At 35.7% G+C, this 15728-nt stretch overlaps 1 protein-coding gene across 21 annotated transcripts in view; it reads right to left on the reverse strand.

Moving 5' to 3' along the window:
- Nucleotides 1-15728, reverse strand: part of SLC4A7 (solute carrier family 4 member 7) — a 93747-nt gene that overhangs the window by 25986 nt on the left and 52033 nt on the right. For 11 of the 21 annotated variants that reach the window (XR_014952002.1, XR_014952001.1, XM_085569168.1 and 8 more), the window contains 6 exons: nt 15044-15232; nt 11915-12277; nt 6476-6591; nt 4908-5065; nt 2827-2914; nt 1159-1305 (listed from right to left, as the gene is read on the reverse strand). Coding sequence is in view for 19 of the 21 variants with exons in the window: in XM_085569168.1 (XP_085425294.1) it covers nt 1159-1305; nt 2827-2914; nt 4908-5065; nt 6476-6591; nt 11915-12277; nt 15044-15232 (1061 nt within the window). In the remaining 2 variants the exon portion in view is untranslated. Of the gene's footprint in view, nt 1-1158; nt 1306-2826; nt 2915-4907; nt 5066-5651; nt 5712-6475; nt 6592-11914; nt 12278-15043; nt 15233-15728 lie in introns of all 21 variants that reach the window. The other 10 variants (XM_085569192.1, XM_085569217.1, XM_085569196.1 and 7 more) reach the window with 4 other exon arrangements.

The raw sequence follows: 15728 nt of genomic DNA on the forward strand, positions 1-15728 counted from the left end.
CAACAGTACAAATCTTCCATGTACTTACAAGAAATAGATTCCTGAAACACAATGAAACAAAGCCTATATTTTCAACACACAGTAGAGGCTCAGCCATGGGACAGAAATCTTTAGATACTTTTTTCTTCAACCATTTCCAGAGCAGAAATGCTTAACGTGTATCAGAAACTCACCTCTTTTTATGATACACACATTATTTAGTTGAAATATAAATGAGAAGTAATTCCCCTGCTGAACAATCTGCTTATGAGCTCCTCATAATTTTTTCAGCTGAGACTGCCTTCCAAAAAAACCCTGAGCCCTGCTTATTTTGGAAAGAAGTTACATGGTAACCTCAGGCTATTAATGAATAGACTGCACTGCTGTTACCCCATTCTATTGCACCCACTCTGCCAAGCCACCACAGGACTTGACATCAGTGTCAATCTCCTGAACCAAAAGCACTGGTCTCTCCCCTGCTTTTGATCCTGGAGGCCCAAATTCCTGTAAGTTGTAAAGAGGGAGGAGGGGAAGAAAGTTTCTCCCAGGATCCACTTTCCTTAGCTCTCATTCTAATCCTGCATCATAACAACTGAGCAATATGATTGATTTTTATCTATTTCATAAACATTCTGGTAATAGTATATGCTACACAAAAGACACTGAACATTGTCATGAATACTGCATGCAAACAGAAGTGCTTACAACAAGCAATATATTCTTGCTGACCACTGCTAGACTACTCATAGAATTTGGTGACATGAACTCAAGTACAATTTCTCACCAATTCTTCAAGTTCTCACACAAATTCATTTCAGTATTTCAAAAGGAAATATTGTAAATAAAATGAACTTAAAAGCATAGCAGAAAACTGATAAAAAATTAAGAAGGGGGGAAAAGGCTTTTTTTTTTTCCTAACTTAAATGGATAATCCACTTTTTGCTGCAAAATGGATATGTATTGGGAGGGGACTTTGCTGATGCTTTACAGCCCTCTGGATAGGAGCCAGCAGTGTGGCCAGATGGCCAGAAAAGCCCACGAGATCTTGGCATGTATCAAGAAGAGTGTGGCCAGCAGGACGAGGGTAGTGATTGTCCCTCTGTACTCAGCAGCTCAAATGCTATGTTCAGTTTAGGCCCCCTCACTACAAGACAAACTGGAGCTTTTTTTTCCTTTTACCTGGGAAGGAACGCTTTTTGGTGGCTCAATTCGTATAGATGGATCCCACTCTCCTGGAGGCAGGACTGTCACTTGATCTAAAAACTCATCAATTCCTGACAACAAGTCATTTCGGTCTTTTGCTTTATAGGCAACATCATGGAAAACCTACAAGAAGAAAGTACTCAACACTCATTTTTGTTTTATTTTTCTGAAGAGGAACTGATTATCATTATGTAATGATTACACTTGATTAAAAGGCACGGAAAATATTTTGTAGGTCCTCAAAAGTTTGGCTTTACTGTACTTACATACTTTTAAATTAAAAACTACTGGTATGCACATTCCTATGGACCAAAAGACATGGAAGTTTTATCTTCAAACTCAAAATCAGTATTGAGTTAATTTCTAAAATTAAATTAAAATTAAATCTTCAATATTCAGGACATCAAATTCATGTACTATTGTCTGGGTAATTCTGCCCTACAGCCACTGTACCATCATGCTGTGCTAAATCATGACAAAAATACTTCAAATAAGCTTCAAACCAAACCACAAGTTTTTATTAAGAATAAGAATGCATTTTTATATGTCTACTTTAATTAAGTTTAGAAGAATACTTAAAAAGCACATGAAAGCAATTGCACTAAAAATACTATACTGCTTTACAGACTACTACATGAACTCCAAGATACATTTTATACACAGAGAGAAAAAAAAAAGCTATTTTGCTATTAATAAACTGCTTGCAGAAGATGATCCTAAATTGTTCTGTACATTTGAAACCTAAATTGTTATTCTCTAAATACCATTAAGTCTTCTAATTTTAATATAAATCTCTGAAGTCTACTCAGGTCTTTTTAGACCATCAAATAATTAATACTTTTTTTCTATTTCAGTGATCTAGAATATTCCTAAAAATCAGATCAGCCTATCTAAAAAAGATCAGATGTTGCAACTAAAGCTTTTAATACTCAATTCTCACACTGAACAAAAACTGTATTCACAGATTCATTACCAACTGCAAAATGACAAATTTCTAGTTTACAGTACCAAACTTCAAATTGTTCTAGAGTAAAAAGTACTTGCATTTCTGCTAGATAACATTAAAAATTATCAGCAATTCAGTAGGTGGCGCTCAATGAGAAATCAAAATTAAAACATCCTAATTTTACTCAGTAAGATGGCAACACTCTTAAAAAGTCCTGGTTCCTTCCTGTGGTCTTTAAGCATATGACTTCAAAAGGCTATTAAAATTCTTATTCTATTTATCTGACCTTACTTAGATTTAAGAAAACCACAAATCTATGATGACTCAATTGCTTGCATTTTTAAAACTTTGTGTCCTGAACACTTGCACAGATGCTTCTGTCCTTTCTGACATACAGTGACTCATATTAAATGCAGTTCTATTTAATAGTTCTGTTAACCAATTTAACACAAAAATTAAATCTATACATCAAAGCCAATTTTTTTTTCAGAAATGCATTTAGGATTTCTTCAAGACAGACAAGGAGGGAAGTTAACTTACCATTATATAGTTTAATAACACAAAAAATAAGTTTACAGTTCTTCATTTAACTAGTTTGACGGTTTTTTTCTTTAACCTACTACTCCAAATCATTTACATCAGTTGGTAAATACATCATTCTAGACTTTAACTACAAGCATGTAAAACAGATCACTCACATCATCTGTCATAAGTGTTGCTATTGATCGCCCAATTTCATGGTACTGTGGAGCTTTTCCTGCTGGTCCCAGCAACAAAAACAAAAACCTGTAGAGAAAGTAATACAGATGAGTCCGGCTGACTCATCTGCATATATTCAAGAGCAGGTCATTCAAATTAATGTTTAAAGAAAATTTAGTGGTGAAGAGGTGTTAAGTGGTATAAAAATACCATTTTCACTGCTTAGAATCTTAAAAGACTGCTGCAACACTGTAAAAAGATTCAGCTGTAAAAAGGTTCAGCTTAAAGTCATTACTGCAAGGAACTCAAATCCTGAGCCAAAATTACTCAGATATATTCTTAATTAAGCCTAATTTTTCAACTTCTTATAATGCCTTAGAGATTGCAGAAGACTTGAGCTCAATGAATATTTCCTCCAGATTCTAAGCCTTTCTGATATTCCCAGCAGCAAAGATCCCTTAAGTGGCAGCCTAGCAGCTCTGTCCTGTCCTACGTTCCCTGATGATCACCTTTTTCTGAGAGTTCAAGCCCCTCACTTGCTGTGACTGGGCATGGCACACAGATGATGCACCTACTGTACTTCTTGCAGTACACTTGGGCATACTCACGTAGTCATATCCTAGTCTTGTGTGAAAAGGAAGGGAACTTGGATATCTGGACATCTATCAAAGTAAGTGACATTCTGGGAAACTGATTCAATCTGGAGGTGGAGTCACATCATATACTAGCAGATCTTTTACTAGCAGATCTTTGCACAGTAACAGTGCCTAACATAAAACTCACCAAAACCTTGAACAGGAATAACATTTTATAAATTCAAAAGGATACAAACCAACGAGTGAACCTCAGTAATTTGTTTCACAACTTTCTTCCTATATTTCATGAAAATGACATTCCCAAGCACAACACATCTGAAAAAAAGTAGCGCTTTCTTTCAGCTCGTAGTATAAAAAGCTCACTTCTGTCTCCTTTGCAAGTTTACTACCCTAACTGAAACCAAGAGTGCATCTTCAGAATCCAAGTATGCTATTCCAGATTTGCAAGTTTACACCATTCTGAAAAACTTAGGACAGAATAATTTTAGCTACAGTGTTCAGTATGCAGAAATTTTTGAATTTCCCAAAAAAAAAACATTAAGAGCACTCCTGTCAACTACTCTCCAAAAATTCTCATATATATGTATTTTTGCCCTTCAATAGAGTGCATAAGCTGAAAATCACAGAGATAAACAAACACTTTGATCCTTTTAAAACATTAAAAACGCACCAAAAAACATTAATACAAATGTATGCCAAACACTGCCGAACAGCCCAATACATCAATGTGCACAGAAAATGAAGTGCCATTCATGATGATTGATGAAATGATCTTCTACCTTCATCACGAGACCTGTATTTTGATATTTTGAACATCTGTGGTAAACATACCCACAGTATACTGGTAAGATCCTTGGGTTTGGGGGAGCAGGGGTGACTGCACCAGGTTGGATAGCATATTGCAGACTGAAAACTGCTTCTATGTATTAGTTGCAGGTTGACTACTCCAATGTCTATCATGTAGATTCAGGCATACAATAAAAAACTCGTTTTTCACCACCTACGTCATTCATATGCAGAGCATTTGCATAGAAAGAGCAGATGTTCAGATTAGACAGAACTTCAGACTTAGTGTGCTCTTCCCCACTGACAAGCTGTGTCCCTCCGAAGGGAACTATAACTATCTTAATGCCCATCTTCAAAATGTCAATGCAAACTTGGAAGATTCATTGCTTTTACTCCAAATCAGCTTTCAGTTTCAAATCCTGCACTTGCTTAAGACAGCATCTTTACATATATATTGATTTATACATATCTGTGTGTATGTATACAGGGATATATATAGATATATAATGCATTCAGAGAATTTTGTGGCAGATCTCATTCCTTCAAATTTTGCAGCAAATAACGAACATAATGTTGAACAAAACTCTACATTTTTTTGAGCTCAATACAGTACATATAAAAATCTAAAGCTATTTGAGATCTTAAATAATATTATCTTATTGCATAAGTAAAGCCAGACTTTCCAGGCATTTATTTACCGTGTAGGAACCGGAACCTCTGTGAGACCCGAGAGAAGCACAGCAGGGGAGAGCCTCACAAAAGCAATAATAGGTCTTTCTAAAAAATCTACTTCTCCCACTAATACATTTGATGCTTCTGCTCCTGAAGGAATTTTCCTCATGAAGTTCATATCAACCTATTCATACAAAGATGAAACAAATGTTTAATCCCTTACATTTCTTAGCAGAAATTCCATAACATAATTATGTTTATCAGAATTTACAAGACATTTATGCTACAAATAAAAATTAAAAAGCAAATTAAATATCCCACAATACAGAAAAGACAAACACATTTAGAAAATGTCAGCCAGCCAGCCAAATAATAATAAACTATTTCTATAAGTTAGAATTACTAACACCTAGTATATTCTAGAAGACTCCAAACTGCATAATCACCTTTCTAATATTATCATGACAAACATTCTGTGATAGGACATAAATTAACAAATTCTATGCACAATTAAGTAAAGAGAGTTCATGTAATTACACATGGTTTCTATGCAGTAAGTTATTTCACAGCCATGTATTTCAAGTATGTCATTATTTTGAAAAGTATATGTTCATCTTTTCATTCATAAAGAATATGATGGCTGAAAATCTTCACCTTCATTTCTGTACATAATTACAGAAGTGCATTAGAAAATGGTACAGCACATGAACTCTGTGTTCACATACACACATCACACAAGCACCAGTGACGTTGCTAGCTAGAGAACTTACAGATGGCCTCTTGAGTCCCACACCAAGTGTGCCACAACTACAGTGCCAGGAGGCTGACTCCTGTCCAACAGGAGACAAGGCAGGTGTACACAAGGACAGGCCAAGCAAAAATATAAAAACTTTGACAAAGGAGTAGGAATATATGGCACCTGCTATGATTATATCAGAACTACAGTGCAAGTTAGCTTTCCTTAAACAAAATTATTTAACTTGGCAAAAGCATCTTCTTACAGTGTTTCATAGTTTAGATGATACGTCTGACTGAACTTTATAATAACAGTCACAATGAAACTTGCCCAGCAAATTTGTATTATGGAAGAAATATATGAGATTTCCAGTAGATTTTTTTACAAGGTCTCTTTCAGAAAGTGGTATTACGTGTTTCTAATGACTAAGATGTACAACAACTTTTGCAGAGGAAACTCATTACACATAGAAAAGAAATTCTTCTTAAAAGCCCTCTTCATAAAAAAAAAAAAAGGAACCACCAAAAAGTTCTAGAAAAAGAAGTTGCAACACAATGTACAGAACTGCTTTCATAAGAGCCTGAATAGCAGATGTGTAAATATGTCCATCTGCATGAGAAACTACAGCTGCACTCTTATGTTACCAAAATACTGAGAAGTATTCCACCGCAAAGAATTTAAAAACATGTGACACGTGTAGCCTAGATAATACTGTGACACAATTTATCTCTCTGTTCCTATTTCATGTGTACACTGGTACACATATCTTAGTTGTAACTAAGGGGGAGGTTCCAACCAGCATAGTTTTTGTTACATTGTTAATTGATGCCAAACACTAAGGTATTTAATGTTACTTACCTTACTAAAATCAACAGTGCTGTTTTCTCTGCTTCCTCCTGTCCCAGTACCTTTAACATCTCCACTTTTCCCAGTGTCCAAATTTCCAGGTGCTGACTGTGGAGATGCCAACAGACCTAAATTAAAACAAAGGACATAAGTTCAAAATGGTGCAGGAAATTAACTGAGTGTGCAACACTACCAAAACTCAATGTGGCAGCTTGCTTAACGCAAAAGTGCACGTTATTCAGTAAGTGCCCTACATTAGTATCATAAATGCAACATTAATAAGTCACTGTGTTGTCAAAAAAATGACATAATTTAAAAAATTAGGTATTGCCCCAAATGATGGCCATTTGCAAAACAGTCACCAGAAAACATCAGCTAGTTTAACTGCAGAAAAAAATAACTGCTGGCATTTTAATCATAACTGATTCTGTAGTTAGTATATAGCATCTTCACTGTACTAAGAAGTCCTCAGATACCAAATGCAAACACCCGTAGTCTGCTGTGCAGCAGTTACTGCAATTGTAAAAAGTGTCAGCAAGCCTCAGGCTACAACTACAAGGAATGTAGTCAACTAAGTTAACTAAGCTGTAAAAGTAAGCAGTGTACTACAAGAAGGACAGCTTGCAAACCATGCTTTCAATCAACAGACCAAAACTCCCACTATTCATCCAACCACAAGTTACTGTATGGAATATACACTTGAGCTGAAAAGCACACATAATAAAGATTTTCTAGTTTAACATACAGCTTCCCTCTAACACTTGCACCAAAAAAAACCCGTATTATCTATCTTATTACAGTGCCAGCAGCACTGAATTGCAGATTCAGTGAAGGGTACAAAAAGCAAGTAACCCAAGTGTTCATACACACTGAATTCCATGTTGCATCACGGTTCTCTCTACCCAATTAATATTTAAAAGCTGGTCTAGGCATGCATAACCAAGCCCAAGTCCCACCTTTTGAATTACAAAGCTTTTGCTTGTTCAGTTTAACATGCACTAGAAGTGCATTTGGCCTTCTTGCTTGTCTACACTCAACCTTTCAGCTGTGGTGACAGAACATGCTTCCACATGCCTTCAAAACCACATCTAGATAAAGGCTGAAAAATTGTATTACATGGAGTAAGTTTGTATTCAGGCCAAGCATCTCTCTAGTCAATATATAAATGAAACCCTCTCTGGCTATCTTCAGGCTACTGTTCTATCATAACTACTGCCACATAACTAACTACTTGCATACCTCCATGTTTATAATGTCTCATTTTTTACTTATTTTAGCATTTCAAATGACTACTCTATTCGCTTTATTTCATCCCCATATTTGTTTTCAAAAAGTTCTTCCAAAAAGTCATTACATCAACAAAAACATGCAGGTTCCAGCCTTTACCACTAATTCTCATTCTTACAGTTCATAAGGGATGCAAGTGGTATGGGTAGTTTTTCCTGAAGCAAAAACTAAATCAAGTTAATAGGCTGTCATTTCCTTCATAAATCTTAATATACACAAGCAATGAGCCAACACAAAAAAAACCCCAACCAAACAAACAAAAAAACCACAAAAAAAATAAAAAAAACCAAACCCAACAACAAAAAACACATTCTGCTCTTCTGCTTCAAGATTTATGTTATTCACAAGAACTGTACTACCAACCACCTATGAAATCAGCTGATCTAAGTATTTAACTGCTTAGGAGCTGATGTCTGTAGAACTAGAAAGAAACACTAAACCGTTGTTGCAGAAGAGCAGCATAATACAAAAGTTTGTATATTCTTCATTTTTGCCCCTTCTCTGTAGCAATACAGGTAACTTAAAATGGTTTTAACTGATGAAAGATGAGCCATAATGCATTGTTTTGCACTTTCTGGAAAAGCACTGTGAGCAAGAGCAAGCAAAGACTAGAATAAAAAACTGAGAGACAGTCAAGGAGAAGGACAGAGAATAAGGATTCTACATATTAGCAGAAATATTATTGTTTCAGTGCTAAAGCGATACTGATTCTTCTAAAAGGTTTGCCTTCAAAATTTCACCAAACAGTCACAGTTAAGGCTCACAAGTTTTGGCACTGACACAGGAATATTTGTCCGATCCTAAACCATGTGTGAATAGTTTTCCTTTCTGTTGGCCTTGCAGTTGGACAGACTGCTGCTCTCACAAGAGAATACTGCTCACAGGTTTTCAGACCTGAGCAAGCACTTCCATACAAGCCTGCTTTCATTACACATATCCATCAATCTGCTATTTATAGAGAAACTCTGAACCCATGAATTAATCTTTAACAGAAGTGAAACACTTCCATTCCGATCTCACGTTAATAAAAGAATTTATTTCCCTCTCTTCTCAGTTCAGTAGATGCAAACTCAAGGGAAACTACCTAGAAGTACTTTTCAGATTTTAAGACAGAGAAACTCATTGTTATGAAGCTGCTGAGGGGATCCTTAAAAACCCAGTGCTCTTCCTGATATTAGTTCAGCAGATGGATCACTCATCTCCTCTGAAAGACTACAGTGGAGTAAGTCTTGAGTAATTTGGAATAAAACCTCAAACTCAAGTTAATGTATTTATAACTACACCTTCACTAAAGACCATGTGCTTTTTCTAGCCAACAACATTTAGTACTGTGATCACAAAAATCTAATCAATGTTATCTACAGAAAAAAGAAAGCAACATGATTACATACAGTTGTCTCACATCTGTTCCATATGAAAAGATGAGTAACATATGAGTTCAACATCTAAGCATGACTACTCCAAAATAGTATTTAGAAAGGCAAAAATTATATAATACAGATCTTCTAAATATAAATTCAACCATATTTGTACTTGAGGAAATGAAAATCAATTTTTAAAACTAAATTCCAATGCAGCTCTAATGCAAAAAAAAAAGTTCAAATTACTACTAGAGAGCAAATATGCAAACTTCTCTGAATCACTGTTTTCAGGAAAAAATACTGTAAGAGGAAAGTTGTAAATGTTATTTTGCTCAGTTTTAAAGTACATTTATCAGTGGACCAAAAGACCTCTTAAAATAGACTTCTTTGCTGTTGTTCACAGACATTATAAAACCTCAGTGATCAGTGTTAATTTTTAGCTGTGACACAGCTCACTTCCCAGCCCTTCCCATGGAATTCATTATTCAACAGTTCAAAGATGGGAAAACAAACACTGCTCTTCAACTGATGACAAAATTAAAAAAACATTATTAAGAGAAGCCTTTGTTTAGTTGACTTACTATGAACTGATGACTGGCTAATTAAAATTAAGTGGTAGACCAAAGGTGTGTCTCTTTTCCCTCCTTTTACAGTAACTCACATTAAGTTCAGTAACCTTCCAGCTATTTATGAAAACTAAAAAATAAAAGTCTGAATAACATAAGGCAAATGACAGAGGAATGTAAATAGAAAAAAAAAAACCACCTATTAGAAAATTAACACAGCTCCTCATGCTCAGAGAAGGCAAACCAAACTCAATCATACAGATGTGTAAAATGTATTCACACTGCAATATTCTGTATTACTGGAGACGTGATACAGACCATAACCTATAGTGGAATAGACCAGGAAGATTTTTTTTTCTTAATTAATACCAGGAAGTTGACTTCCTTGTCAGGGTTTTCTTTGACTCTTGTCTCCTAAGACAGAAATTGGTCCACTTGCAGCCCTGAAGTCATAATCTGAGAATGTCTTCAAAAGCAAATCTAAGGAAAAACCACGTTTTTCTGTGGTCAGATGATTTCTTGAACTAAAAAAGTGGGGGAAACCCCAGAAAACAAAAATATCTTAGTTGTTTGTGTTTATCATTCTCTGGAAAGACTCATGGATTAACTGGGAAATCATCCCTTTCAGGTCTTTTTTCTTTACGAGAAACACCTGCATGAGGAACAAAACTGATTTGAGTATAACGTGGAGATTCTAGTAGAAAGCCTTACTAGTGATGATGGTAATAGCATCATGTACTTGAGCTTTATTTATTTGCCTTCTCCTGGATTCTATGGAACTTGTGTCTGGCATGCTGTCATTCCTGTCAGAGAAGTGAGAACAGGAAAAACATTACAGCTATTATTTTATTTCTGATTTCTAAGCATATTTGGAAGGTGACCTGTGACAGAAATATCATCACATGAAGCCTCTTAATTTCTCATAAGGAAGTCAGAAAAAGAGATTTGTGTTTGCTTTTCTGAATTTAAGTAATGATGAGGCCTCTATACTTCAATTGAAGAAAAGAAACTATGACATAGTTTCTTTCCGTTTCAGTGACTTGACTGCCAATGTGAAAAGGCAGACAACCACAGCCTCTTTCCTCTCTGTCAGCATATTTCCACTGTTAAATGTAACAGTGTGCTCTTATTTATTAAAAAAGTGAGGAAGAAACCAAGCAAAGTCTCAGCTGAAGGAAGAACCAAGGGAGATCAGCCCCTGCACTCCCAACACACACAGGCCTAACGCAGTCAAACCTATAAGCTAGATTTTGGCAAGACAAATTTCTAGGAAGGGGAGGAAGAGCCTGAAGACCAAAAAGAAAGACGATTCCCCCTTAAAAACATAATCTGCCAAGTAGAATTGTGAAGTTTCTAAATAGGTGGTAATTTTGCAAAAGTAAAGCAAGTGTAACAGTATGTATGCAGAAAGCAGTTCTAAAACTTTTACTAAAAACATTTCAAGAAAGGATGGAAAGTTCTAACAGTTTTGTTCATCTATACAACACATAACTTTTTAAATATAAAGGAATAGTTTTGCAGATAACAAAATAATAAATTGCTGAGTTCTGGCCTACAATTGAAAGTTTCTAACTACTGTCTCCAATTTTGCATATTAAGCACAACAAAACACTAATGGAGTGTCTGATGCTAAAGCAGTGCACTGATGGACAACTATCCGGAAACAGCTGCAGGTGAACTGAACCTGACCATTTCATCAGTTAACTACTCCTGGTTTTAACAGTCATGTTTTAAAAAGCACAAAGGCAAAAATAAAACTGCTTGAAAGCTTCTAATACAACTAAACTATGAATGCTACTGATAATTGTATCCTTCCTAATTCTTTTCATATTCACCTCTAATACTTTACCATGGTTTCGGCTATTCATGGTCTCAGGCTATTCAACACTGGTTTAAGACATTGACTCAACCACTGACAAAACCAAAGCAAAACCTGCTATGGACTGTAGGTGAGTGAAAAGAAAAGGCCACCATTTTTGACATTTTGTTTATATATTAGATTTTAAAACCATATTCCTTTTTAATTACACAAATGAATGTTAATTCATTTTTTGCTTGCTTTAGTTAAAAGCTAAAAAGTTAAAAATGCCAAACAAGAAGACAGTCACAACTGAGAAGAAATAAACATGCAGGCAGAGGTAGTAGTTATCATATTTCTTTGTGCAAAAAACATTGCAGTGCAAGTGATCCAGATGCAGAGAGCATCACACATGGACAGCTTAAATTTCAATAGTTGCCTGGTGTTTTGCCAATATTTTCCTCTGTCTTCTTTTCCTGGCTTTCCTGCACTTCTAAGTCCTCCTCAGGTGGGTGGATTACTACTGAAGGAATATCATCACTGGCAGGTGACACCAGCAATTCCTTGCCCTGAGGTGGGCTTGGCTGGGCACGTGTGGTTGGGCGGCAGGTAGGGCTGGAGGGTGGTGTGTTTTGAGGGGTGGTTACAGGGGTTGTACACCTTGAGGCTGCCGGGGTCCCAGCTCTTGAAGAAGGAAGAAGGTTACTGAGAAGAACCGACAAACGGCTGTCTCCTCTCAGGGAAAGATTTGAGGCAGAGAGACCTGTTCGCAAAGAGTGGCGGGAGGCTGAAAGGCCTTCCCCTGAGATAAAACAAATGGAACACCATGAGGCTTACAAAAGGGATAGAGTATATTAAATTAAAACAAAACAAATCCACACAGATACAAATATGAATTAACATTTTACATTGTAAATTGCAAGCTTTATGGGCCAAAGTGTCATAGTCATGCACGTAAGGTATGAGATAAGAGCAGATCTGATACCAGACATTAGGAAAGTCAGAAATTACTGAGGAGCACTAATTAGAATGCTGAAGATCTGAAGGAAAAGATATCTTAAGTCAGAGTAAGAGTTGTTAAACAAAAAAAAATTTATATCTTGAAACTGACTCTTCAATTTTTCCAGAATTCCTTATTCCAATTTGCACAGCAGCTACCGTTAATCCATACAAAAATAAATTAAAAAATCATTAGCATCCAAAATATTACAAGAGTTCTGTTAACTCTGTTATGTACAAAGAATTATTAATTTTTAAAAAGCGATCATGACCAAACATACCTAAATGTGTTAAATGCAACTGTCTTCCAATAAAAGTCTTGTTTTACTGAGAATTTCCCCAGGCAGTTGTAGTCTAACATATATTTTTGAAGAGGGCACAAAAATGAGATACACAGCCCCTTCTCCATATCCTCTTGCTGTGACTTACCAATAGCCCCATATGGCTAAAACCAAACATTTCTCCAAAATCCCTTGTTACTTTTGTTGCTCTAGTTTCCATGTCTCACTAATTTCTTATGGAGAGAACACAGTCTTGTGATGGTTCCTTCAGACTGGAGTTTGTAATGGATTTTTCAGTTCTTCCTTAAGCAGGAAGAGAGACTGTTTATGCTCATATTAGTACTTCCATTAGAACGTTTAGTGATACCATTTCTCCCATTTGCCACAAACACTTTTCTTGGGATGACCAGTCTCCTTGAAAACATTACTGATGACTTCTCCTACAATCCCTGAAATCCAAAACATGCTGGTTTCATGTACCATGCCATCAAACAAGGAAACAGCAAACTAGATACATTTACTCTCGCATTTATACCAAGCAATATAGAGACCAGTAAGTAGAACAACCCCAGAATAATTAACAAGAAGGAGGTGCAGAAAGCATGCCTAGGTAAAGGTCTCGTACACTCCCTTCCTTCGCTCCCCCATTCCAAAAATGAAAGAGTGGATCCTACAGATACAAACCTGATTTAAGAACAAAAGCCTAAAAACTCAATTATTAAAACATCAAAAATGCAGAGCTGTAAAGAAAATAGGACCAATAGAGTAGATTTGGTTGCCTATAATAATCACTACAGTAATAACTAAATTCTGTAAGTATACCTGAGATAAATCACAAATGTGTCCTAAAACACACAACCTCCTAAGGTGCCTAAGAACTAATATTGCACATAGGCATGTTTGGCTTACCAGCTTATTAGATGCTATAATAATAAAAAGAAAAGTTATCAATGCATAATAAAAAGAAAATCAGTACATGCTGACAAGGAGTTCATCATACTATACTGGTTGCTTGTTTCAGCATACATTCCATAATCTTGTACAAAGAATGTTAAGAACAAAATGCTCTAAAAAAATGGAAGTGATACATGAACGGTAACTAGCAAGAAAGAGAACTCAAATTTGCATAATTATACCTGGGGATACAGGTGTTCAAGGATGGGCAAAACCAAGTCTGTGTGTGTGAAATTTTCATGTTTGCTGAACAAAGCATCTAAGTCAGGAGTTACAGGAGACATTATACTCTTAGATAAATTAGCTGCATTTTTGTTCTTGAAAAAATAAATCTGAAGCTATTGGAGAAATATTTAACCATATATCATATATGCACTGGCTAACAAACAAATCTGTCAGCAAGCTCAGTCATTCACTGGAGAATATTCCAGCATATGTAGCTCCTAACAAGCACTTAAGTAAGTGAAACATGCTCTAAGTAATGAGGTGTCTTTCAAGACAGAAAAGGAAGTTCACTTCAAGGACCGATTCGTGAAATCAGAATTAAGTTTTCACCAGCGTAAAAAATTTTATTTTTTTCAGAGTAAAAAAATCTGTGTCTTACTTAATGCAAGGCAAAAGGAAGCAAAAAACAGATGAAAATAGAGGCCCCATAAAAACACAAGAATACAAGTAAGCTGCTCTGTAGTACATATTGCTATTTAGAATTTGGGACTGGATGTCTAGAATAAATTTTCAGGAACTGGTTCAAAAAAGACATCTAAGAACATTGCTAATATCTTTCTTGGGTTTGGGATTTTTGTTCCCATTAGACCCTTCTCTACAAAATAAGATAAAAATAAACAGTGTTCTAGCTAACAGTACTACTTTCACCATTGGCATAGCAAACTTCCTGTCAAATGAACATAACACTGGGTTAAAACACAGTAATTGTCCACATCACTGAACTCATGATCACTAAATCTTTTGCGCAAAGACTGTAAAAGCAAGTAGAATCCATCTGACACATGTATAAGTTATGCCACAATGCTGAAATTCCTCAAACATTGCACATTTTACTTCAGCATATACCAAAAAATCATTAGGATCGATGAATGTCTAATACTATGCTCCAAAACAATAATGCATGCTATGGTATACAGGCAGGAGTAGAATATTTGACTAAATTAAGAAATATCATCCACAGCTACACATCAAACACACTCTTATTGTTAGTTCTTTGCTCATCAAGAAGGAGACACTTATCTGTTATTACCAGCTGACCTTCCCTTCATCTCCCAGTGAGAGCATCATTTACCGGGTTAGTATCAACTGGAGGCTACAACTTATCTCACCATTTCGTTCAAGCAAGTGAGGGTCAGAATGTTTCTTGCCTATATCTGCGAAAGACCGAACTAGAGGAATCCGACTGCTGAATTTCTTCTCATTCTGATGATGATGCCTCTTTAGAAGAGCCTCTCTCACTTTCTCTCTCATGGATTCATCCAGCTGGCCAGAGGCAATCATGCTGTCCAAAACCATATCTACATAATAACAAAAGAAGAAAATTATATAGGTAGCTATTAAATTTCTCTTTCACCTCAATCAAGCACTGTAGTTGCATCAAATAATAAAAGAAAATCAAAATCTGTTTAAAAGAAAAGTCTTCTCTTTAACAAAACCACCTTCAAGAATCCACAGGAAATTTTCAGATGACACTAAATAAGCAAATGTGAGAATAAGAAAAGCACAACAGGCAGATCCAAGAGAGAGTATTTATTAGTAGCATCATTTCAAGAAATGTAAGGTACTAAGGTACTCAGTATCTTATAATTTGTAGCCACTTACTTCAACTTTCAATGGAAAATCACTTTCAAAAGAAGTATTTATTGTATTCAACAAACCTACACTAGCAGTGAGTACACAAAGACAAACACAAAGGAAAACAGACTTATGACAGTCTTAACCTGGTGTTCCCTACTTTTAAAAGCATATTCAACTACATAAAAGTGAAAGTTGCTATAGAATGAGATTAATTAT

Source organism: Lonchura striata, chromosome 2 (genome assembly GCF_050655825.1).
Source record: "Lonchura striata isolate lonStrDom1 chromosome 2, ASM5065582v1, whole genome shotgun sequence".
NCBI classification, from domain to species: domain Eukaryota; kingdom Metazoa; phylum Chordata; class Aves; order Passeriformes; family Estrildidae; genus Lonchura; species Lonchura striata.